Here is a 25316-nt window from a genome sequence, read left to right as displayed (position 1 = left end):
GTCTTAGTCTTTACTGCTGAAGCCATCCTTCAGGAATGCCTGGCCTCAGCAGTAAGACAGAAAGGGAGGAGAAAGGAAGACTTTCCCTGGTCAATAGAGGGTTGGGTTAGAGAGCAGCTAGAAAGACTTAACACCCATAAATCCATGGACTTCAATGGGAAACACCCATAGGTGCCAAGGGAGCTGGCAGATGTTATTGTTAAGCGACTCTCCATCATCCTTGAGAAATGGAGAACAGTARGTGCCCAATAACTGGAGAAAAACCAGCATTACTCCCATCTTCAAAAACGACAGCAAGAAAGACCTGTCAGACTACTGGCCAGTCAGCCTTMCCTCCATCCCTGGAAAGGTGGTGAAACAACTCATTCTGAAGATCGTCACCAAGCATTGTCGAAGAAATGTRGGTCATCAGTAGTCAGGATGCATTCACCAGGTAGTCGTGATGGCCATTGGGAGTAGACAGGTGGAATCATACTTTACCAGTACCCTTCCAATGATGGGATGGCAGGATGGGTTGGTGAGGGGAGAGCAGTGGATGCTGTCTGCTGTTAAAGAAACTTCCCTTTCTGACAATTTGTGAGACTCTCTGGCAGTCACCAGAGAGTTCCCAGCATCAGAGGTTTTCAGTGTTGGGAGTGAAACCACTTCACTGCGGGTGGCTCCAGTGAGCTGATGGGTGCCCTTCTTGTCTCCTTACACAGGAGTCAGGTCAGGTTTCTTTCCTTACAAGTTCAACCCCACGTTTCCCATAGCAGTCTCTCAGTCCATAAAGCCATTATTCATGGCATAGTAACACAGAAACAGCTCAAGCTGGTGCYTCTGAGGAGGACCCCCAGCAAAGGAACCCTGGATTTTTAAACCCTCAGTCTCTCCACACACGTCTTGCTCTTGCTCTTGAGTCTTCATCTCCCCTCCTCTCTGTGTCCCTCCTCTCTGTGTCCATCCACCTGGCTGGTGTCATCACTTCATTTCCTTTATTATCCAAAAGGTTGGGAATTCCCAGCTCCTGATGTGTCTCTCTATGTCTRTTCACCTGGCTGCTGTCGCCCATGTTCATGCCTCTTGTTATCCTGAATTGTGTCAAGTTCACATCCTCTTGTCTCCAGCTCCCAAAGCTCAGTTTGCATCTTAGCTAGGATGCCCAGCTGCCTGGACCAGATGGATTGCTCAACACTTCCTTAACTTCATAAAGGTTTTTGATGATGTCTCCTATAACATCCTCATATGTAAACTCAGGAAATGTGGGTTAGATCAATGGGCAGTCAAGGTGCATCAAGACCTGGCTGAAGGCAGAGCTCAGAGGGTCACAATCAGTGGAGCAGAGTCCAGCTGGAGGYCTGCAGTCAGTGGTGTTCCCAAGGGATCAGCTCTGGGTCCACTCTCCAATATTCACCTTGTTTATCAATGACCTGGAGGAAGGGATCAAACGTGCCCTCAGCAGGTTTGCTGGTGACACTAAACTGGGGGAGTGGCTGATCCATCTGAAGGCTGTGCTGCCATTCCATGGCACTTTGATCAGCTGGAGGGTTGGGCAGAGGGAAACCYAATGGGGTTCAACAAGGGCAGGTGTGGGGTCCTGCAGCTGGGGAGGAACAGCCCCAAGGGCCAGCACGGGCTGGGGCTGAGCTCCTGCAGAGCAGCTCTGCAGAGAAGGASCTGGGGCTCTTGGTGGATCRCAAGCTGTCCATGAGCTGGCAGTGCCCTTGTGGCCAGGAGGGCCAATGTCATCCTGGGCTGCATCGGGAAGAGTGTGGCCAGCAGGCTGAGGGAGGCTGATCCTCCCCTTCTACTGGGCCCTGGTGAGGCCATCTCTGGAGTGCTGTGTCCAGTTCTGGGCTCCTGAGCACAAGAGAGAGAAGGAGCTGCTGGAGGGGGTCAGTGGAGGGACACAGGGATGGTCAGGGGTCTGGAGCATCTCTCTCATGAGGAGAGACTGTGGGAGCTGCGTGTGTTTAGTGTGGAGGAGGCTGAGAGGAGATCTGATCAGTACAGAGAAATATCTCAAAGGTGGGTGTCAGGAGGGTGGGGCCTGACTCTTTTCAGGGGTGCCCAATGGCAGGAGAAGGAGTAATGACCATAAACAAAAGCACAAGAAGTTCCACCATAATATGAGGCAGAACTTCTTACACTGAGGGTGGCAGAGCACTGAACAGGCTGCCTGGGGAGGTTGTGGAGTCTCCGTCTCTGGAGACATTCAGAACCCACTGGACATGTTCTTGTGTCACCATTTCAGTGATCTGGTGTCAGAGCAGGGGGGCTGGACYAGATGATCTCCGAGRTCCTTTCCAGCCGTAAGGACTCTGTGATTCTGTGATTTAGCAAATTATTTGAAATTTAATATAAACTACTCTSCAGGAGTAGTGAGATTTATAGTTCATGCAAACTTGCTGCAATATGGCTTTCATTTAAAATTGTGGCTTATTGATAGCAACTGATTGGAGCAGTTATCAAAATTAAAGTAGTATTTAATATGCTTTATTAATAATATGTGAAATATCTTCAGTATTTCTGTCTAGTAGTTGAATATTATAGAGTGCAAACTAGTATGTTCTCTCTTTCAGATAAGAACAGTTGAGTTAGAAGCCAAGCACAAAGGAACCTTCATCCGGATGGAATTTGTAAASCAGCATAACCATAACAGTGCATTTATGGTTCACTTTAGTGTGTAGTATCTTCTCCAAGCATTGTCTGGATTTTGTTGGAGACTGTGTTCCAATATCCTTGTTTTGAGTGTCAGTTGCCTGGTCTGGCTCCAGAGTGGCCTTCTATGTACAGCCCATCATCTACACGCAGAATTATATTTTATTTTCTAGGCATATTTTAAAAAATAGTATATGTTGAGTATATGGCATAATCCTAAAAATGAAAAAATGAAATGTCAAAGAAGAAATGGTGAAATCTGTTAATTTGCTCCTAATCCACACCCCATGCCCCTCCCCAGCCTTCAACCCAACAGATTCAGATTTTACTTGGTGCACTGCACTCCTTTRCATTAATCTCTCACTGAAACTTTAGGATTATATTGCCATCAGTTCTGTTGATAAAACAGAACAGARGCTGTTCTCTTTTTCTAAACTTCACTGGAGTGCATTTTTCTTTAGCTGTATTACTGAATAAATGCTTTACACTAATGTTACAAAATTGTATGACTTATGGTAGGGTTAATGCTGCTTGATTTTAGCCACTGACATGCACTTAYTGTATTGTGATGTAACTGGTAATAGAGCCTGCGATAAGGTGAGAAAGTAAAAGTTGAGGTTCCGAGAGGTAAACTGCTTGTAAAAGTTACTACTAGCCTAATGTGTTCAGACTCTGAAGAATTGTCAAATAAAGTTGTTTCTATGCTCAGCTTTGAATTTTGAGTTGCCTGTGGAGCCCTGGCCTCACATTTCAAGTTATGTAAAAAAGCAGTCTTTACTTGTTGCAGTTATGTTTAACATTATGGTTTTTGTTTTATAGGTACTAGCTGTCCTGTCCACTGGTTTGTGTTGGATACTTGGGCCGTTTTTGATTAGGCCTTAATTGGAAGGCCACCATAATTAGTTTGAAATTCTGGATAAAATTCTCATGTAGAGCGGTAATTTACTGATTTAGTGAGGGGAAGCTGAAAACAGCAGGGTATTATGAGCGGCCAGAAATACAACTGTATAAATTACCTGTCTAATGTGAGTGATGGCACCTGCAGGCAGTTTGCAAATGATAAAAAAGTCAGAGAAGCATTTGGTACACCATTGTGTATGTTGCCATTAAGAGGGACCCCAACAGAATGAATAAATGGGTCAAYACAATTCTTCACTAGATTTTAGTCTAAAAACCTCTTGGAACAATGACTGTYTCTACTTGTGTCATTACTCAACTGCTTTCAAAGAAAAAAAATAATGTGTAAATAAATTCTCTTTAAACWACTAATAATGTCCAAACACTAGTGAAATGATTGTGTCAGTGGCTCCTGGAGTACTTAACGATAAACATTACAAGCATTCTTGCAGCTTTCCCTGTCAGGTGTGTCCACATACAAACTAGTACAGTGTATGCAACTGTAAGAGACAGGTTACCAGAAATACATAAATGAGTGACTGTGGATGAGATTCATGTCTTGGGATGATTGCCTACACATAAATAAATCAGAAACCACTGTTGGYGTCATGCAAAAACACCATCCAGTGTAATATATTATTTAGAAGTTATAAAATACCCAGAGTGGAGRCAGAAGGGTGCTCCCAACTCTCTGCAATTCTGCTTTTTGCCAGTTAAGCACAGAACTCCCCAGCYGTAAGACTATGCACAAGTCTGTCAGACCCAGCTGAATAGCTTCACATTGACTGAAGAGTAGGTGATACGTATGTAGGGAGGGATGTTCTGAAAGCATTCTCCTGCAGAAGGGCTACCTCCAAATGCTGCTCCACGAGCTATCTCACCTGAAGTGAAGCATTGCAGGGGTAAGAGAGCTCTCATACCAACAGAGTAATTTCTACCTAAGTTTTTCCAGATGATGGAACACAGAAGATTGAACCAGGGCTATCAAGCCAAGCATGTAATTCAGGCTTGCTAAAAGACTGCTTGAGCTCAATCTAAGTACTTCTGTTTTATGGCCCTGTGCATCACATCCTCCCCCAACCTGTTTTGTTTGGGGTAGAGTGGTTTTTTTTTTTCACAGTGGCTGGTATGGGGCTCAAACCACTTTCTTGTTTTYACCCTTCTGATCCTCTCCCATTACTTGCAGAAATCCACTGACAGAACTATACTTGCATTTTTCAACTTCCAGTGAACTGGTGACATTCTAATGTTCTTACATTCTTTGTATTTGTCCATAAAGAGTGATTTATGTTCAGTACAGACAGAACATACAAAACACAGACTCCAAAATTACATTTTCCATTGATCTTAGGGGCCTGGGACTGCTAAATCCTTGTCATATCAGTAAAGACCAGGGCTGAGACCTGAGATTCAGAGGTCACACCCTGACTCTTCAATGTCGTTTAGGTGCTCAGGTAACAYGAACAGCCAGTTCTTGCAAATCAAAACTGTTGATCTTGTAGAATGATGCAAAATATAATTGGAATGAGCCAAGAATAATTTCCTGGGCGTTGTGCACCAGTGCTGGCTTTCATTTTAGGCAGATTTTCTGCACTAGGAGGAACAATCTGTGTTARTGCTGGTGGAGTGGGTAAGCTTTGCTCACCATGTGTCTCTAAGGCCTCTCCCTGCTGCTTAGCACGTTTTGATTTGGAAGCCTGTATTAGTCATCAGTATTTATTTTAACCGTTGTTTTTCAGTTAGTGGGGCGTGCTAGTGGTTAGAAAATCCTGACTTTATCATTATTACAGTTCAATGCTCTGGCAGTAATTTTTAAACTTAATGCATAAGTAGGAGGGTGAATTTTTTTTTTTTTTTTGCATATTAATTCAAAATAGAAATTTTGAAAATATTTACTGAATAAAACCCCAGAAACTTACTGAATTGTTATGCAAGCGARTTGAAGACACCTTGTCCTTCTGACAGTCCAGATTATTGCATGTGGTCTATATACTAAGGGSTCACCTAAAGGGGATTTATGAAAAGGATCCTTAAATCCTGTGAGATCAGTAATCTTGTTTCTCTCCAAGGTAATTACTGCRCAAGTAATACCACATAGTCTTCCAAGATAATGGGAACAATTGTATTTGCCGTTGTTTGATGTCCTGGACTTTTCACCAGAAGATGGCAGCACTTTTACTTTACTTAAGTTTTAAGATAACTTTATGTTAGTCACAAATATTTCTACTTATTGTTGGGTAAATGTAGAGATACTGTGCTAGATACTTGGAAATAAATAGCTTACCAGAGACAGGAAGAAAACTGGCATTGCAAAGTGTTGCATGTCAAGCCTTTTAGGTGGGTTTCTAGCTCTGGCTGGCTGCTGATCTTCAAGTCCTCTGCAAGTCCTGGTCATTGCTCARCAAAGTCCTTTTACTTGACAGTTTTCAAGAACATTTGGAAGAAAAACCAAAGCGGGTGGAACTGTTGCTTAAGGAAATTTGAATTGCTCCGTATTGCATTTCAGGTCAAGAAAATGTTCCATTCTGTTCCTAGAATTAATTTTCCTGGCAATAAACCAGTTAAATGTGAATGCATGTTTTCTGTGAGAGAAATGGCAAAAGTGGAGAAAGGACTGGAATTGATGGTACAGAAAGAATTCTTGTTTCCAAGCCTATGAAAATAATGATAAAAAATGATTTTTTTTATAAAATAATGATAAAAAAGAATTCAGCAGGTCTTGTGGATATTYTGTGGTATCTAACAGAAAATAAGCTAGGTTAGCCAGAGAAACAAAGATGGGCTTTACTATCTAGCCATAAACTAATCTTCACTATAGCATATTTAATACAGCCAAGATGTCAGAGTTAGACACACTTATGAATATTCTATTTACAATGCATTAAAATATTGCAGAAAAGCTTCACCACTGGCAGAACATCATTTTAAAGAATGTAAGGAGAAGATAATGCAGGCCTTCTTAAATTAGAAGTGAAACACCAGATCCAGCCATTGTGATCCATTGCACCATGGACTGGTAAAACTTGCTGTYAAACGTTTATATTTCCATGTGTGCTGATGGCTGAGTTACATTAATGTGTTCAGTAAGGGCAGATATGTAAAGAGAGATAGCCCTAAGGTCACTTGGTCCKGCCCAGGCCCACTTGTCTGCTAACAAACTGCAGCTTGAGCCCAAGACACCACAGTCTAAATGTTGCATCCTGTTGCCATTTATTACTGCATGCTGATTCCTAATCCACGTCCAAAACAGTGRTGTGCCTGCACATGTCTTTTATGATCTATTTACAACAAAACACGGCAGCAGTTCAAAAAAAAACCCAAGCAAAAGTAAAAGATGCAAATGCTTTTCAACTGTGGCTCTCAAGTCAGTCTTAATCTGTGGAAAATTTGGTGTTGGTTGTATGAATTAAATTATACTATAATCCATATTGACTGTGGGTCTAGACTGATCTGCTACAGGCAATCTTAACTGCAGTATTGCTTTTAAAGCCTACATCTCACACCTTTGGCTCCATATTGTAAGGTGTAAGTATTATGTAGAGTTCTTACTAGGAATATTGCATATGAATACTTCAGATGTCATAATATGAGAACAGCCTTTCCAAGCATATTTATGAACAAGCAATCACARTGTCATAATCAAAATAGTTCTTTCAATATGCAAGGTGATATTCCATTAGCTTAAGATAGGTGCTTGCATTTCCAGTAAACATCACTGATGAGGCTACAACTTCACGTAAAACAAAAAAAAACAGGAATGGAGAATGTCAGATTTCAGATGTTCATGTACATTTTTATTAAAAAAAAATTTCATGCACATTACTTAGCATTAAAAGGCTTCACTTAGACGTACTTTCAACAGGTTAAACTTGTTTTTAAAGGGGATATGTACCTCTAGCTAGTAAGCTGTCATGAATTAATGCACCTGCAAGTTAGTATAGTACTGTAAAGGTGCTTTAACAGACCAAAGATGTAGTGTATCTTTAACCAGATTTTTCTACAATTCATGCAATCTATCTAGGTATATAATCAAATCAATCACTTAAAGCAAAATCCAGGTTTCCCAAATGATGGTTCTTCCCAGTACTTTGACACCACTTCTCCCTTCTTCCACACTTTGTCTTCTTTAAGTCCTGGATGTTTTTTCACCTCTGAGGGTTTTCCATAGTCCCCTCCAATTTGTTCATAACCTTTTACCTTTTACTTTTTGTCTGTCCTCTTATGTAAGAACAGATTCTGCCTTCAGTGTCTTTCAGTATGTTTTCTCCCCAGCCTCCCTCTATGAATATTTGCTCCTTGTTTCAGGAGTTCCTCTTTTCTGCTTCTTACATCTCTTTCTCCATCCGAAATTATCTGTTCTCAGATTGCAGCATTTTTCCCTCCACATACCTGATTCCTGTAGACTTTTCTGATGGGAAACCYGTGGGAAATGTGTTTTCAAAAGGAATGAACAAGGTGTAGCTTCTGAGATCCTAGCTGTGTGTCTAAAGGGATGGAGGAGGTCCTAACTGAGCTCACAAATTATTTAAGTRCTTACAGCTGCTTCAAAGCAGAAAAAAATTGTAGAGAAAAGCTCCTTTACATTTTCTAGTGTTTCCAGAAACTGTTTTGAAAATATCTCTGGGGATTGCTAATTACAGTGTATATCAACGTTTTGTATAAAACACTGTGTCAGTGGGAGATCCTACACCCTGGAGTTAGCCTAGGGATTTGATCAGAAATGCATGATACTGCACTAAGAACGCASTTACTATGTAAGACTTCCCGAATCTTAAATTTCCAGAATAATGTGATTTTTTTTCTGCATAGGAATGACTGTATGGAAAGCAGCTACACAGATTAGGGAAAATGAAAATAGAGCAATTAAAATTCCCATCAGCAGTGCCAGCAATTTGCGAGGTTTTACAGATGCACGTAGGAATAAGAAAGCACAAAACTGTATGGSCATATTAACAGAAAGGGCAGGGAGTGTGGCCTCACCAGTATGGGCACAATTCAGCTGATTCTCCAGTTTTATATAAAAAGCATTGGTAATTTCTGGTAAATTTTAGCTGCAATGAAAGAATTGGATAAGTTGGCTGCCAGAACAGAATCACATTGYTCAAAGACAAAACCTAGGGATTCATTACCATGTAGGATAAATGTGAATACAGGGAACAGTTCAACAGGAAATACTCACTCTTTCTTGTGTATAACTTACTTCATTTGATGATTTTTCTCATCAAAAGGGATTTTAATACCTTAAGAATTTCTGTCCTCTAAAAGYAAAGTGACTGTCTTTGAACAGTTACCTAAAATTTGCTTGCAATTCTCTGAGCTAGATGAGTTCACAGAGCAGCTTGTGATCGTTCCATGGTGCTTATATTGTCAGACTGCACTGTCATGTTGCAAACTGTACTTTTCCATAGCAGWTTTCCATGACAGTAAATTTGGAAGATTAAGCAATCATGAAGTTCATTAGGCACTGATGAGCACTATACAGCTACAGGCACCTTCCTCTTTTGCTAAATTTTTGCCCAAAATTGCAGTGAAGACATATGGGTATGTGTCAAAGCCCTCTCTCAACTGTTACTTAGTAATTTGGAGGTGACTACAGAACCACCTGTTCTAACACGTAGTGAATGCATGGGTTGGTGGAAAAAGTGAAGTTTGGCATCCAGACTTCAGCCCTCTGATACACAAAGATAAAAGTTTCTGAGTTGTGTGGGAAGTATATAGATAATCTTCCAAATGTTTCAGGTTAACATGCTTTTGTACTATTATGATCACAAGGGCTTCAAACACAAGGGCTCTCTTCTCTCAAGGGAGATCTTGATTTTATTGTAGATTTAGTATTTGTTTCAAACCCCTTTACCATCTAAAAGCTGAACATTTTACTTTTCATATGCGCCTTCCTGATATTTTTTGCCATATTCAATATTTGTATGTATGTGATACACTTTGCAAATGAGTAATCTTCTTCCCTTTCCAATCATCTAATCTGTCATCTATTCTTCTGTAACTCAGGTAGCCAGGCCTCTGTTATCTCCATAGCTTGGAAGAGAATTTGAAAAATTTCTTCCAAGAGAGTTTGAAAAATAAAGACTCATCTTCAGTGGTTTTCTTTGCAGCCTAACTGTTGGCAATCAGTTCTTGCTGTTAGAGCCTGCCCCAGWTCTTCATCAGGTGTCTTCATCATCTTCTTCATCCCTGTCTTGTTTTGCACAACAGCATCATGCCATCTAAACAAGAAATTTCTATACTGYTGTTTCAATCTGACCATTCACTGTGATGCCTTAGGATTTTTAGTTTCTCTATTTTCATGCATCTGTATTCTTGTACTTCCCTAGTACAGCACTAAAACTACTGCTCTCTCATCTTTAGACAAAACAATCCCTCTCTGAGCCTGAATCCAAGGACACCTCGCTGCCTGAGAGCCCCAAAATATGTAAACAACAGCGAGTTGGGGGGGAGCAAGTTTGGGGTGGTTGACATCATCACCTGTAAAGATCATTGGAGAATTAAGACCCAATATGTTAATAAGGCAGAACTTATAAAAGGTGAAGATCTCGTGACCCCGTGTCCATTTTGGGTGTAGCCTCAGGAGGAGGCTTTTGTCTGCATAATGTACCAGTAGGCCTGTTAGGCCTGTATTAAAGTTGTGTATTCTCATTCTCTTAAGTTTGTCTGGCCTCTCTTTCAGATCAGCCTGATTGATAAGGCATCAACTGAAATTAGAGATGGTACCAGAASTGAATTTTGTGGTAATGGAGATGTTGTTTTTCCCTGTGAGGGCTGGTCTGAGAACCAGTGTTTTTAACAAGGGAGAGCTACATTCACCTGAATGACAATTTGGACATCTTGGGCTGCAGTTTTTATCTCTCAAGCAGTAATACTATGGCACCCACGACCTCTGTGGACAGTAATAATCAGTAGTAAGCCACTTAKCAAACATCCTGAATTCTGGTCCTGAGTTGTGACTCCAGGGTGTCCTCCTTGATTTAAACAAGTTTTAATGTAAACAGATAAATTATTGATGTATTTCATCTCAGCTTCTATACTGATAAATGAAAGCAGAAGACCTGTATTCTTTTTTACCCTCRAAGGGTCTGTGATTTTTCCATAATCCTTGTAAATGAATGTGAAAAAAAAGAAGCTATCCTTAYGTACTTACTTGTTTTATTTTATCAGTAGTATTGGCCAGGCTAATTTGATAGACCTCAGTCAAGGAAACTGTAATTTAGAAAATCAGAGGAAAGTGAAAATCAGAAGAATTAACAAAAAAAAGCCCAACCCCACATCTAAGCAGACAAATATAGCAGATCTCAAAATTTATGTATTATCAGTTTTTACAAAATAGGGAACAATATGACAGCTGCAATATCGAAGTGTTTATACAATAATTTTAACTGTTTAGCACTGACATCAATGTACTGTCTTGCTGCAGTCACAAAACARTGACTTTAGTCCTGAAGAATCATGTATTTATTTTATAAATATTTATCATGCCAGAAGGAGTAGTAATGTGTAGCAAACCTATAAGTGAAGCACTGTTCCACTCCTTGCTGTTTAGATTCTTGCTCTGTTTTTYACATTTTTGTCCAGTAAAAAAAATATTTTCAGGAATGCCTCTGTGGGTGTAGAAATAAAGCTTTTATACTATCACATGTTGGTGGTGAATTATCACTAATGAYAATCAGTGATTGTCCATAATACAGTGAGTATTACTGAAAAATCTGTGGGCATATATCATAATTTAGGGCAAAATTCACTCTGAAATTCATCAAAGAAAGCAGAATAATGTACAAGAGGAAGGGGGGAATATTTGAAGTGTAAAGCCACTTGTGTTGTCAGATCATGCTGAGAACTTCATCACTGGGTAAAAAGCATGGCAGCCAGAGGCTGCTGCTGCCTACAGGCAGTCCTGGCCTTTTTCTCATCCTGGGCTGCTGAGGAGTTCCCCAGCATTCATGATGCCAGGAATGTCTACCAGGGGAAAACTGTAGGTTCTGCCAGCTGTTCCCTGCCTGCTCCTGTGGGGTATTCAGAGAGGTACCTGCACTGCATACCCTTGTCCTGCTGACCCACAGGACCCCTCACCTTCCCCACTGCCAAGCACTGGGCTGGTGCAGGATAACGTGTCAGCAGAGAAAAGCCTGTCTGGTACTGCAGARAGCTGCACAAAACCTCTGTTTTGGACCACTTGGCAAAGAAACCTGGTGTCACACCAAATCCCTCCGAACCCTATGCATGCAGCTGGGGTGCTAACAGATATTAGTGAAGTGCCATTAATTTGCTCCTCATCAGCCATTTCTCATTTGCAATATGCTGCTGCTGGCCCCTGGCTGCACCATCTGCAGGTCCATGCTGAAGCAGGCAGTGTAGCTGTTCTCCCTACTCAGGTCTGAGTGCAGTTTTACCACAAAATGCTGACATAAGGGCCTTGTCAACACACTCCAGAGCCAAGCTGMAGACTGGCCTGCTGCATCATGGACCTTAGGAGAGTGGAGGACTAAAGCGATGTGAAGCCAGCAGATTTGGAGCAGAAAGAATAGGAAGATCATTTTCCACTGGAGAATGAGGAATAATTGCAAAGAATGCTGGAAGACCACAAGTGTGGCCAGAAAGTGTCAGGGGTGTGCAGGAAGGTTTTTATCACAAAATCGGTTCCAAAAAAGTCGCATGGACGAACAAGAGTGAGCAGATTCATTGTCCAGGAAAGTATTGAGGCTATTGGAGGAGTATTTTCCTTTTGTTCTCTGTTTTGTGTGGTATTTACACACATTAATGCCTGGTTTCCAGGAATGTCTGATTATGGGACATCTTGATGACTGGAAGGGAGGTGTGGATATTTTTCTCAAGGCAGTCACTAGGAATGGCTGGGCTGTTTATTTTTCTCAGCTATGTTGTCCCATCAGTCTTGATGTTTGGAAGAAGTCCTCATACTTACACTATGCCCATTTTCCTGACGTAATTTACTTCTGAGGCTCTACCCCACTCCTGGGACGGTGATGTTCCAAGTACCCGTCCACAGAAGGAACTTATGAAAAGCAGGAATCTGATCCTTTAAAATGGATCTGAGAGCTTTCCTTTCCTCAGGTGGTGGCTATTGTCTGATCTTGATGCTCACTTCCTTTGTCATCMCAGGCACAGTCTTGAGTAATATCCCTCTTGCCTTTGCTGAATTGAAGGACAGACCTAAGAGATGCCAATGGCTGTTAAAGTCTCAACAGCCAACACCACCCATTTATCCTCGGAGAATCATTTTGGTTGGAAGAACCCTAGAATCATGGGGTTCAGACATTAACCTAGCAAGTCCACCGTGCTCTTAAGTGCCACATCTACATGGCTTTTAACATGGTTTAAATAACTCCAGGAGCAAGGACCCAACCATGTCCCTGGGCAGCCTGTTCCAATCTTCGACAACCCTTTCCATAAAGAGATTTTTCTTAATATCCATTCTAAACCTTCACTRGTGCAACTTGAGGCCATTTTCTGTCATCTGATCAAGGCAGCTGTGGACAGTGACAAGGACAGCCCTGAGGCTGCTTTTCTCCTGGCTAAACACCCCCAGCTCCCTCAGGCCCTCCTCACAGGGCTTGTGCTCCAGTCCATTCATCAGCTCCATTGTCCCTCTCTGGACACCCTCCAGCAATTCCGTGTCTTTCCTGTAGTGAGTGAGGGGCACAAAATTGAATACAGTATTCAAAATATTCAAAGCATGGCCTCACCGGGGGTGAGTACAGGGGGTGATCCCTGCCCTGCCCCTGCTGACCACACTATTGCTGATCCAGGCCAGGATGCCACTGGCCACCTGGGCACAGCTGGCTCATGTCCAGCCCATGTGGACTCCCGTCCTCAGGTCCTTTCCCTCGGGCCCCTCTCCGCAGCGCTGCCCGGGGTTTTGTAACTCAGCGGGTCTGTAGAGGGCAATCCTGGACCGCCTGCCCTCAGGGAGATGGTGTTTGGGATACCCACGGGCTCAACTACGGCAAAACAACGACAAATGATTAATTTAAAAGTTTTATTTGTGGTAGGAACGATTTACACCTTATGATAGGCTGGAAGGTCTGAGGCAGCAATGATTTAAATGTTTCTGGACAGCCACAGTTTAAACTTCCCTGAAGAGTGCGTGACAATAGTGATATTTGARCATCCCGCAGCAGCGGTGACTCAAAGTTTGAAGCAGAGGAAGAAAGGAAGGAGGAGAGRTAGGAAAACAGAGGCAGAGAAAACAGATCTGTGTCACCAGCCAGGGCTCCAGTAGTGCCTCTGGCCTGTTTCCTCTGGATGGCAGTGCGTGGRTGATGGGTGCATAGCCTTGCCCATCTCTGTTGCACTATTTATACACTAGTTCTAATACGTGTGTTTTGTTATTCTAGAACTTGTCACAAAGGTGTTGGAGGGYCTTAGAGTTTCAAATCCCCTTCCCATCAGACACAATTGCAATGATGTATCAAACTTGTTTTTAAAAATGCTTACCCAAGATTCATTGGTCCCAGAAAAACACTAAGCTGTCTATGCAAKACCCTCTATTTTTACCACATCTTACCTAGTTTGCAGGGTAACATTCCTCCTCTCTTCTGCCAAATGTTTGATACATTAGCTCTTTCAGGTTTACAGTGACTCTTTCAGGTTTTCAGTCTCTCTCAGGGCAGGACCTGGCACTTGGCCTTGTTGAACCTCATGCCATTGTCCTCGGCCCATCAATCCAGCCTGTCCAGATCCTTCTGAAGAACCTTCCAACACTCCAGCAGATCAAGACTCCCGCCCAGCTTGGTGTCACCAGTAAACTGCATAAGGGTGCACTCCATCGGCTCATCCAGGTCATTGATAAGGACTCAGAACATTGATAAAGACTCCCCATTACYGAGCCCTGGGGAACACCATTGGTGCCTGGCCCCCAGCTGGATCTAGCTCCATTCACCAGCAGCCTTGGCACCCAGACATCCAGGCAGTTCTTTACCCAGGAAGAGTGCACCTGTCCAAGCCAGGAGCATCTAGTTTCTCCAGGAAAAGGCTTTGGGTGATGGCATCAAAGGCTTTATTAAAGTCCAGAGAGACACATCCACCTCCACAGCCTTTCCCTCATCACTGACCAGGTCACCTTGTCRTAGAAAGAGATCAGGTTGACCAAGCAGGACTTGGGACCTGGTCTTCACAAGCCCTTGATGACTGGGCTTTATCSCCTGGTGTCTCACACTTGCCTTATGATGATGCTCCAGATGATCTGCTTCACGACCTTCCCTGACACCGAGGTCGGGCTAACAGGCCTGTAGTTCCCCAGATCCTCCTTCCAGGCTTCCTTGTAGATAGAGGTCACATTTGCTAACCTCTAGTCTTTTGGGAGCTCCTTGGTTAGCCAAGACTGCTGGTAAATGATGGAGAGTGGCTCTGTGAGGACTTCTTCCAGCTCTCTCARTACCCATTCTCATGTGGAACTCTACCAGCTCCTTCCCCTACCTCTACCTTTTTATTGTTGATTTAAATCACAAATGTGGCTGGTGAAGTGTGAAATGCCCGTTTACTCACATTTCGGATGTTTCTGTTTACGTGGAAGCTTTTCAGAAGGAAGCAAAAGTATCACAGTGTTTCAAAGAGCAGCCTGCTCTTCTACTGATGCCTTCCACTTCCAGCATGAGCCAAAGCACCTGGACATTTTTGTGTCTACCCAGAACTAAACTGTGGGCTCACTGGTGTATTTTTAGGGTAGTCAAGGAGGGACAGTTATCAAGCAGGGTCTGTCAGGGATCCCTTAGAAATTTCTTCTTCAATCAGCAGATCTATTCTTGCTCAGACAAGGCTAGTGATTTCCTCATTAACTGTAACCCTGAATCTTTTTACAACTTCTGAAAAAGAATCCACACTTGTAAGAAAGTGCAGAAAATATTCATATTTGCTTCTTCAGGGCTTGTACACTACCAAATATGTACAACTTGCCTACCATTRTARWAAGAAAAAAGACAGASCATGAACTGTTAGCCACTGGATTGRAAGTCTAAGTGTCCTCTGGGCAACACTGATAAGGACACACACCCAGCATTAAAGTACCAAGGCCTATTGGAGAARTGCTGTCAGAGGCGACCTGACAGAGGGCTGCTAAAATCTCTGGTTCTGTGTGCCTAAACATAGAGAGAATTAATTAATGGATTGTGTGAGAATAAATGCGAGACTGTGAAGCCAGGAAACGCTGATCCATCACCAGCCTTCTCTAGTAACATTTTCCTAAGTAACATTTTGCTGAGTATTGCAGCCTCAAGACCCCTGGTTAAAATCTGTTAGTTGCAGGCAGGTAGCACCATTTTTGATGGTGTCTTGGATGCAGGTTGCCACTGGTTTATCAGCAGATCAATCTCTCGTGTGTAATCTCTGCTGTGTAATCTCTTGTACTGTAATAGAGTGGAAAAGATACTCCCACTGCCAGAAGACACTTGATCATGCTGGTAAAACATTGCCTACCTGTGATCTGTTACTTGATTCTGGTACACATTGACTGTTTCAAACATGGAATTGTGCAGTGTTTGGCTTGGAAAACACCCCTTCTGTTACTGGATTCTCCCTGCTGCTGAGGATGTTGAATGTCTGTTTTGTTCCATTTGTCTTTTCTTGACCCCTATTAAAAAAACATTGCTGACAAAATCATGCTAAGGGTCTGCAAAATGTGTGACATCATAAGCACCCCTTGATGTTCTTCACTCTTTTTTAACTTCTGCATTTCTATTTTTACCACTATATACCTAAAACTTTGCAATGTGAATTCTCTTTTCTTCTGCTCTACATGGCCTTTGGAGGACCTTATTTCTTTTGCTAAAATGTATAACTAAKACAGTGCATTTGGAGGCTCAGGCTCTTGCCCATTCAGCATGACTCCAGAAGCAAAGGRCAATATTAATACTGGAATAGCTCCTGCACTGAGTGTTTCTCCTGGCTGATTGCCAATGGTCTAAACAGATCTGTACACCAGGGGAGAGGTACTTCTGTTGTAAGAGACTGAATCTGCTGGTGCCAGGCAGAAAACTCTGCCCCATACCAAAKCATTTGGGCAGTGACATGCGTACAAGTTGTTGAATTTTGGATGGTAATGTTGTTTTCTTCTCCATCTTGTTGAAGTTTTGCAATGTTGTCCTAGAGCTCAGTAACACGACCCCAGTTCTGCAATATTGTCCTAGAGTTAAATAACACTACCTATACATTACTGTGTTAAAATAGCTCTTTTAAAACAATACCTAAGAAAAATCTGGCTGACTGACTGTACTGGTGTTTTTTTTCTCAACTCTCGTGTTTTGCTGCAAAACTGTTTTGATGTTATCTCCCCATCCTGAGCTGAACTGGTGTCCAGCTGTTGTCTGGGAAGGCTGTTTTTGGCTCTCTTATGTTTCCCACACACACTAGATAATCTGATGTAATTATTGCCCTTCAAAACGAGCTATGTCTCCTGGTGTATCTCCACTACAGAACAGAGATAACTCCATGTAAGTCATTTCCTTTGCTGGGAGAAAAAAAGGGAGAACCTGGCCTGGCAGGGGCTATCAAGAACGGCCTCCACTCCTTTTGCACAGTCCATGTTTTCAAATGCGAAAGGCTTGTGTGTTTCACCAACTGCTTGCATCATATCCAAACTTTCTTAGGTTGTGGAGATAAGGGGCAGTATTTATTTCTTTGTGCATCCAGAAGAAAGAACATTTTTTTCCCATAACCCAAAAGAAATAATGAAATTATTCTTCACAGGAGAGATTACATAGCTCTTGAAGTGTTGCCATAAAAAACATATCTGAAAAATATGTCAAGAGACATGAGAGTACAGATTTGACCTCCACTTATATCTATAACTCCTACACTGTGTCTTGAGTATCTCCTTGCCTCTCCTGAGGATGAGGAGACATTTCCCCAGTATCAAAATGGATGTAAGAACCACTTACAAAGGTAAGCTGTCCTTGCATCTTTGTTCAGGTAATTTCATTTTTTTGAGAAGACAGATCAAAACAGCATGCATTTTTTATTCCTATTGCATTTGTACGCAAATAAGCTGTGCAGGAACCWTACAGAGAGAAATGGTTGATAATACAGCCCTGCAGCAATGGTAGCATTGGGTCTCTCTGAATTAATCTTTGCATATCTAACAGGCCTACAGGCATCCTAGGTAGAAGYAGGGCTATGGAAATTCCTGTACTCTAACCCAACAGCATCATCTTTAGGATGTACTGAACCTACTCCTGGCATACTGCATAGCTGACCCACACATTCAGCAGATCAGACACATCTAAAATATATAGAATTTGCTAGGTCTGAGCAGTTCACAAAGTATGAGACCCTTTCTGTGTTTGCTGCAGAGTTATTCCATGAAAGTACAAGAGAAGCTTATGGGAAATAAGGACACACAATGCATACCAKCTCTCTGCTGACAAAACAGGTGAACTGTGCACCTAACGATGTCCCTGTTCCTCAGTAGCAGTAACTTTGTGGCTTGTCTTTGTGGGAATTTTTTTCCTTCCTCTTATGCAGCACAAATTCTCTTCCATGTGCACTGGGAGAAAACATCCAGTTACACAGTTAAAACAACTCTGTAGTTTTGGTAATAWATCATAAGTAGGAAGAGGACTTAACCTCCCTTTTGCTCATCTTCCAGCTAGCTGACATGGGTAGGCAGATAGTTAGCTTTTGTGTATTTCTTTATTTTATTGTGCTGTGCAAATATAGCAGCTTATGACTGGTGCTTATTATTGCAGATTTGTCCCWAGGTACACAGACAATTTTTTTCTTAGAAGTCAAAATGACAAAAGAAGATGAGAAATAGAAGGCATATAAATGCATCATTAAAATCACCTTGCTGAAATGATTGGAAGTTACACTTTAGTCTAACTGCTGCACGTTTGCAACAGCATAAAGCGCAATTTTTACATCACGCTCACAGGAAATGCTGTCCATTCAGAGTGATTTGAGTTGTGAAGACTGTGACCCACMGGTGCAAAATACCCACATCTACACAATTTTGAACACTTTGTTTTGCATAGGCAATGTCACCAGATGGTATTCATTGGAATAGCTTCAGTGAAACCAATAGAAAAAGACTGCTTTGCGCAAGAGGAGGAACTTTCCTTCTGTGTTTAGATGTCCTTAACTTCTCCGTATCTGAAACATATGTATAACTTTGTTTTTCAGTGTTTAGGTCAGCACCTTAAGTGTAATTACAGAGCTCTAATAAAAGGTATCACAGACACATTTGGTTATAATTTACAATATTTTTCCAAACACTGCAAATGGAAATCTTTGCCCAAGCCCCCTTAAAGATCAAGTTGCATACTGAATGAATTCTCTTAAAGGCCCAGATTCAACAAAAAATACACATTTTCATTGCTCTATTCTCTAAGCATTGCTAGKTTTTACGGATCCCTACTGTAGTGGTGTAACCCCGGCCAGCAGCCAAGCCCCACGCAGTCACTCTCTCACTCYTCCACCAGCAGGATCAGAAACAGAAGGGTAAAAGGAAGAAAACTCATGGGTTGAGATAAAGGCAGTTTAATAGGGAAAGGAAAAGTCATGCACACAAGCAAAGCAAAACAAGAATGAATTCACTGCTGCCCATGGGCAGGCAGGTGTTCAGCCATTTCCAGGAGAGCAGGGCYCTGCCACAGGCAATAGCGACTTGGGAAGACAAAACTGCATCGCTCCAAATGCCTGTCCATTTCCTCCTTTGCCCCCACTTTATATCCTGAGCATGACACCACATAGAATGTCCCTTTGGTCAGKTTGTGTCACCTGTCCTGGCTGTGTGTCCTCCCAACCTYCCAGRCACCCCCAACCCCCTCCCCAGTGTGGCATCATGAAAAGCAGAAAAGGCYTTGGTTCTGTGTGAGCCCTGCTCAACAATAACAAAAATATCTCTGTAGTATTGTAAYATATTATCAACTTTGTGTGCAGCAAAGTCCAAAAGAAAAACCCCRTAAGAGCCACTGGGAAGAAGGTTGACTCTACCCCAGCCAAAASCAGCACACCTACTCAGGTGTGAAACTTTGAAATATTGTATTCAATTAATTATCATGAAATATTAGAGCAGCGCATAAATAGTGCTACATTAGTATTAAGGGACCTTTTCTACTGTATCGTGATGTTCTTTCCCACTAAACACACCCTAACTCAAATGACASTGTAGGCTTAAGTTGATCCTTTTGCTCATCACAGCTCACGTCAGATGACTTCGCAACTTAGGGTTTCAAAATTCTTGTCTCCTCTAGGCTACACACATAGCTGTTTCTATCTCCTGATATGTAATCTAATTTAAATATAGTCTTGCTTGGTTATAGGGAGATGTGCCTAACCCTCCAGCAACATATGGTTCATATCCTGCATTCCCTCCTGTACCCCCTAATGCTTTCAAGATTGTGCTACATGGGAAACTATTAATATCTGTGGTTAAGAATTAGAGTTACAAYAAAACTGTAACATATTTTGAAGGAATAGTAGCACTGCTGGCTTAGACTAAGTAAAATAAATTCGTAATGCCTATGAGGTCTCCAAACGTGTAGAGCTTATAAATTTTAAAAATTGAAGACAGATGGACTTGCTTGTCATATTTTGAATATTTTGCAAGAGCTGTGGTTACATCCAAAATGCACAGACTGTTCTCCAGCAAAGATGATGGGAGAACCTGGAAAGTTTTTTGGTAACTCTAAGTTGGCATCTGAAATGTGAGCTCTCTGAACAAGCCTTTGCTTAGAGGTGGTCTAAATCTCATTAGCTTCTCACTTTTTAACACTTTATTAATGCATTTCTTGTAAAAACACATCAGTATATGCTCATGGTTCACCCTTTTGGACAGTTTCTCCAGGAAATTGTGGTACCTTTGGCATGGGCACAAGGTCAGAATCTCATCAGTGCAGTGGTGCCTGGACATCTGCTACTCTGCAAGGGAAATAGGAGTGCCAAACTCTGATTGGATTGAAGAATTCAAATATCCTAATACAAATACCCTAATTGCATAATTTATTGTATGGTACTTTGACATCTAGACTTCCTTCCTGTGCAAAGTCAGCTGGAAGCTTGTTTGCCTCATGACTCTTAGTGTGGTTTGAGAGGCAAAATTAAAAAGAGAAAACAAAAAACACCCCTTGGGTTGGCTCCAAGACTATTTAATTTCAACTTCCTACCAGTAACCATAATGGTCTCTAGGGGAAGTTGCACAAGAATTCTAGTAAAGGGAAAAAACTATGGTCTTGTGGCTGCAGCACTGGTCAGAGGGTTAGGCAGTTTTGTGACCAATTCCCCATGTGACAGCGTAAGTATTTTCAAATTACAGAGCYTCGTTTATTTCCCTGATATTCTGGTCAAGGAAGGAAGATAAGAATGTCTCTAAAATACCACCTAAAATGTTTTCTTAGTTATAAATTTGGATAGCAAGATTTCTGGAACATGGGCTGTTTCTGCAATATGAGTCAATGCTTCACATCACTGTGGGCTTGGTCTGCAACTTCCAGCACATTCCTTTTCTAATARGGAAGGACTGGAGTCAGAATTAGAAGTTCCATCTCAGTTTCTGCTTGGACTGACAGCAGAGTCCCACCATCTCTGTAGGCATGACTGGGTACAGAACTATTTGATTCAATTTTCTGTGCTGATGCAGAACACTTCCAGGGCTTAACTAATGTGTAATGTATTCCACAGCTGCTCTTTGATTAGGATTTCTCAAACAATGTAACACCAACAAATATATATTGAAGTAGAATGTGTAATAATGAAAATACAGTATCTGCCTAAAGTCATCAAAGAATTTCAGCCCAGCACTTCAGTATGATTCCTCTTTTGTTTCAGATAACTGTGTTACAGAAGGAACCAAAGACAGAGCAGATCAGACCAAATAATAGCTTTCGCCTGTCAGAAATAAAATTTGACCACAGAACCAGAAAGAGTGTTTCTACAGGGGACTGATTGCCACTCAAAGCTGCAAGCTGCTGAATCTGGTACAGAAAAGGCTCTCTTTGAGTAGATAATAATTACAGAGTGAATCATGTGCCACCTCCTCTGGTGAAACTCATAAAATTAGAAATACAAGGTCAGTTATGTCTCATTTGATGGTCTCAATATACACAAATTTTCTTACCAGGGTGGCCTGGTCAGCCAATCAAGCTTGCAAAACCATACCAGACAAAGCAGATTCCTGTTCTTCTTTTCTCCATTAAAACTGAATTTCAGGAATAATWCAAAGCTTGACTGCAGCCTCCTGTATTCATCAGAAAACCTGATGTGTATTTTCTCCTCTGGATAAAAGGGACCTTCACTCCTCTACTTGGACACATTGGAAATATCCAAATGGCATTGACACATCTTTGGCCCAGCTTAATAAAATTACTGAGCCATTTAATAGCTCTTCTATAGTGAAGGAATACTATCAGCCTTGGCTATGCAATAGACTAAAACTTATCACTCATGCTCCAGACTTTCCCAGCAAAACCAATAGATTTCTTGACTACATTTCAGACCCATCATGTGCCTCATTCGCTCACAGTTATGAAAACCTATAAAACTGTCTGGTCAGGCCCAAAGCATCACACTTTGCTAGACACTAAACAACCTACACTRCCAGCCACACACCAAAGCACATTGTTAGATGGACCTCTTACAAACCCCCACCCAAGTTTGAGGAAACTGATGCTGACAGCTTGATTTTGTTTGTAACCTTTTTTAAAACCAGTTTGAAGAATGCTTAAAATAAACTTAATTGCCTGGCACGGACTTTTTCTGATCTTTTGTACAAAAGGAAAACATAAATTCCAAGGAAAAGACATATTGATCTTTGTTTCTCTTTTGTTTTCTTTTTCCAGGTTTTCCCACCTAACTCTTACTCTTGAGAGAGATGTCCTCCCTCCCCCTGAGAGACTGAGMGATATCTTAGTCATAAACATTATTATTGGTATAAGGGAAGTTCGGCTGTGTCCATAAAAACAGAGGTAGAACAAGTGAATCACATGCTGTGAAGCCACATTTAAAGTCACTGCTGGATAAAAAAGTCTGAGATCCAGTCTTTTTCACTATTTCAGTATTGTACAAAAGGTACAATTACTGCATAAATATTACTGAATTTTGTACCTTCACGAATTGTGTCATTGTGCTGCCCAGTACTGGGTTATCAGATGGGAGGTGCCAAAAACCACCCTAGGCTGACACCTTGCAAGAGAAGTTTTTCAGTAGAAGCTCTTCACTTCAGGGGTCCAGATGKGTACTAGAAACATCAAAGAGTTGCAACTGCCACATCTTGCTAGAGTTCAGCCAGCAGCTAGAGAGTATTGTTTTAGAACAAGGCCACCATTAACCTTCTGACCAGAATCGTTCATTTCCTAGTCCAAAGTGCTTTCYGTAGACCTGGGAATGTTCCATTAACACTGTGAAACTTTCTGACTTCTTAAGCGCATTCTAGTTTCCTAAATCCTCCTCTCCCTCACTCCTGGCAGCTCTGACTGTTTCCTGAGTATTTAGTTCAATTGCTAGCTAAAGCTGTGGCATGCTTGATGATTCTTGTGGGTCCCTTCCAACCCAGGATATTCTATTATACATGATTTTATGATTCTGTGAAAGGATTGTGCTGACCATCAAAGCAGTATTTAAAGAGGAAGTGGAAGACAATTTTCTGTATAGATGTATTATAAAACTTTGGAAGAGCTTTGAAACCTGTTGGGATAGAATTTTTTCCTAAGTGCTTGCAAGTTAAAGCCAAACACATTCCATCTGAAAACATGGATACTTAACCCTGAGGGTGGGAAGCCACTGGAACAGTACTCTGGAAGCACAGCGGTTCTGCTTCACTTGAAGTCCTTGAATCAGTCYTAGAGGCCTTTCCTAAACATATGTTCTAGTTCAATGAAAAATTATGCGCTTACAGCAGGAAAACTAAGCAATTCTCTAGAGATTATATTGTATAAAAGGGCCAAATGATGCAGTCATTTCATGCAGCCTTCAGAAATTCGGCAGTCTGTAAAATATTCACTCMCCTGTGGTGAGGAATTGACCTAGAGTATGTCTGGCATTTTTTTACAGCTCCTGTTATCTTACCAGCCAGCCTTCTTGARCCTTCATTTCTTTAGTATGGGACTTGTACAGGAAAATACTTTTTCTTCCCCATCTCTTTTTATTCAGCTGTTCTTCTGATTTCATGTATCACCCTGTAATTCTGCCAATTCTGAAACAGAGATTATATGACAGAAACAGCTGAGGCTTGTGATGGCAGAAAATATTGTTCTTTTATGCATGAAAGATCTCTGCTCTTTCAAYTCTTTGATATGAGACTGGCAGGGAATGCCGAGCAAGGGAAGTCCAGTGTGTAAATTTATCTTTATCACAGGTTTGTGTGGATCTTTTTTGGTGGGTGGATGTTAATCTTACCCATCTCTATAGCAACRCAGTATGACACAAGCAGACAAAACTGGTTTAACCACATCAAGCAGACACAACTGGTTTAAATCCAGCACTTCCAAAGCATGAGACACAGGCCTGGGTTTCCTTTTCCTGACTGGTACCTCTATGTGTTAAAAGCCTATTGAAACCCACATATGATAGCACTATAGAACAAAGTGAGTTCCCTTGCACGTCTAAAGATGTGGTTCCACAGAAATTAAGATTGATTAAAACTTGGGCTGCTGCAGTTTTCACATTCTCCTGCAGCTGCATGTTTTCCCTTTGTCCCTCTTTTTTTGGTAACACCATCAATGCTAACTGTTTGATGGGCCAAYGGCTAGGTGCAAATATGGGTTTTAATGAGTYTAAAACCCATTTMTTTAATTTCCATGAAYGAATGCACAATGCAGATGCACAGTTATCAACATAGGTGCAGATGGTCAGTGAAGAATCACATGGCTCAGGTAGCCCAGATTTGACTTGGCAGTCCTCCCTTTGCTCAGTAGCACATTTACAGCAAATCAACATCTTTCCAGTCTAATGTTTAATTATGTTTGAATTAGGCAGCGTTGTTAGAAAATCAGCGAAACACATAATTGTATTATATATATATATATATATATATATAATTCTATAATTATAATTTGGGATAGAATTGAGGTGTTTAACGCAGAAAATAAAGTTTGGCTCCTCTGGAGTACACGGGATGAATTCATGGATAAAGATGAGTAGAAATTATTTTTACCTGATRTTTGTGCCAATTAAATTTAATTTTTTCTTAGAATGCTCACAATCTCAGAAGCAAAGAAGTACAAGTTTCTGAGGAAGAGCTTAATATGTCACTGAATTGCACCATAGGTTTGTGTAATTGCTTTTAAAGTTACAAACTGGAGGAAAATGAAACTGTACCTTTATTCATGGCAGCACCAGATGCTAGAGATGGATAAGCCAGCATTGGTCATAAACTCCCAGATGCTCATAGAGATCTTGCCTGTTTTGTGGGAGASCAGGGAGATAAAAAGACTACCTGCCTTTGGCCCACCTTCCAGTGTTGGGATCAGCCTTGAGGAGCCAAGGGATGTCAGCTGAACCCAACACACAGGGAAGTGTGCTCCCTTCCTGGGGCTGAAGTAAGATACATCACAAGGAATTTTCTATGCTGGTTTGGCCAACTGACTATCCCTGCTGATGGTTTTCCAGGTGGATACCACGGACATCCCAATAACATGGCTGTGGATGATCAAGAGCAGCCTCARRSCCTTGGGACAATTGGTCAAKGGATCTGGAGYACAAGTTGTGTTCTCCTCTGTTCTGCCAGTTTCAGGGAATGATGGGGCAAAAACCAGGCAAATCATACAGAGGAACTCCTGGCTTCAAGGGGAGGAAGGGAAGGAAATGCGGAAGGAAGTGTGGAAGTG

At 41.6% G+C, this 25316-nt stretch overlaps 1 protein-coding gene across 4 annotated transcripts in view; it reads left to right on the top strand.

Annotated features, from left to right (window-relative positions):
- HAUS6 (HAUS augmin like complex subunit 6) overlaps window positions 1-21503 on the top strand; it is a 38090-nt gene extending 16587 nt beyond the window's left edge. For 2 of the 4 annotated variants that reach the window (XM_057373464.1, XM_057373465.1), the window contains exon 17: window positions 21322-21499. In XM_057373464.1, coding sequence (XP_057229447.1) covers window positions 21322-21371 — 50 coding nt within the window. In that variant the 3' untranslated portion in view covers window positions 21372-21499. Of the gene's footprint in view, window positions 1-2561; window positions 6230-21321 lie in introns of those variants that run through there. The other 2 variants (XM_057373462.1, XM_057373463.1) reach the window with 2 other exon arrangements.
- Window positions 21504-25316: the final 3813 nt, after the last annotated feature.

Source organism: Malurus melanocephalus, unplaced genomic scaffold (assembly GCF_030028575.1).
Source record: "Malurus melanocephalus ecotype Western Australia unplaced genomic scaffold, MMel_1.1 scaffold_198, whole genome shotgun sequence".
Classification (NCBI taxonomy): domain Eukaryota; kingdom Metazoa; phylum Chordata; class Aves; order Passeriformes; family Maluridae; genus Malurus; species Malurus melanocephalus.
This window is presented reverse-complemented; position numbering and strand designations above follow the sequence as displayed.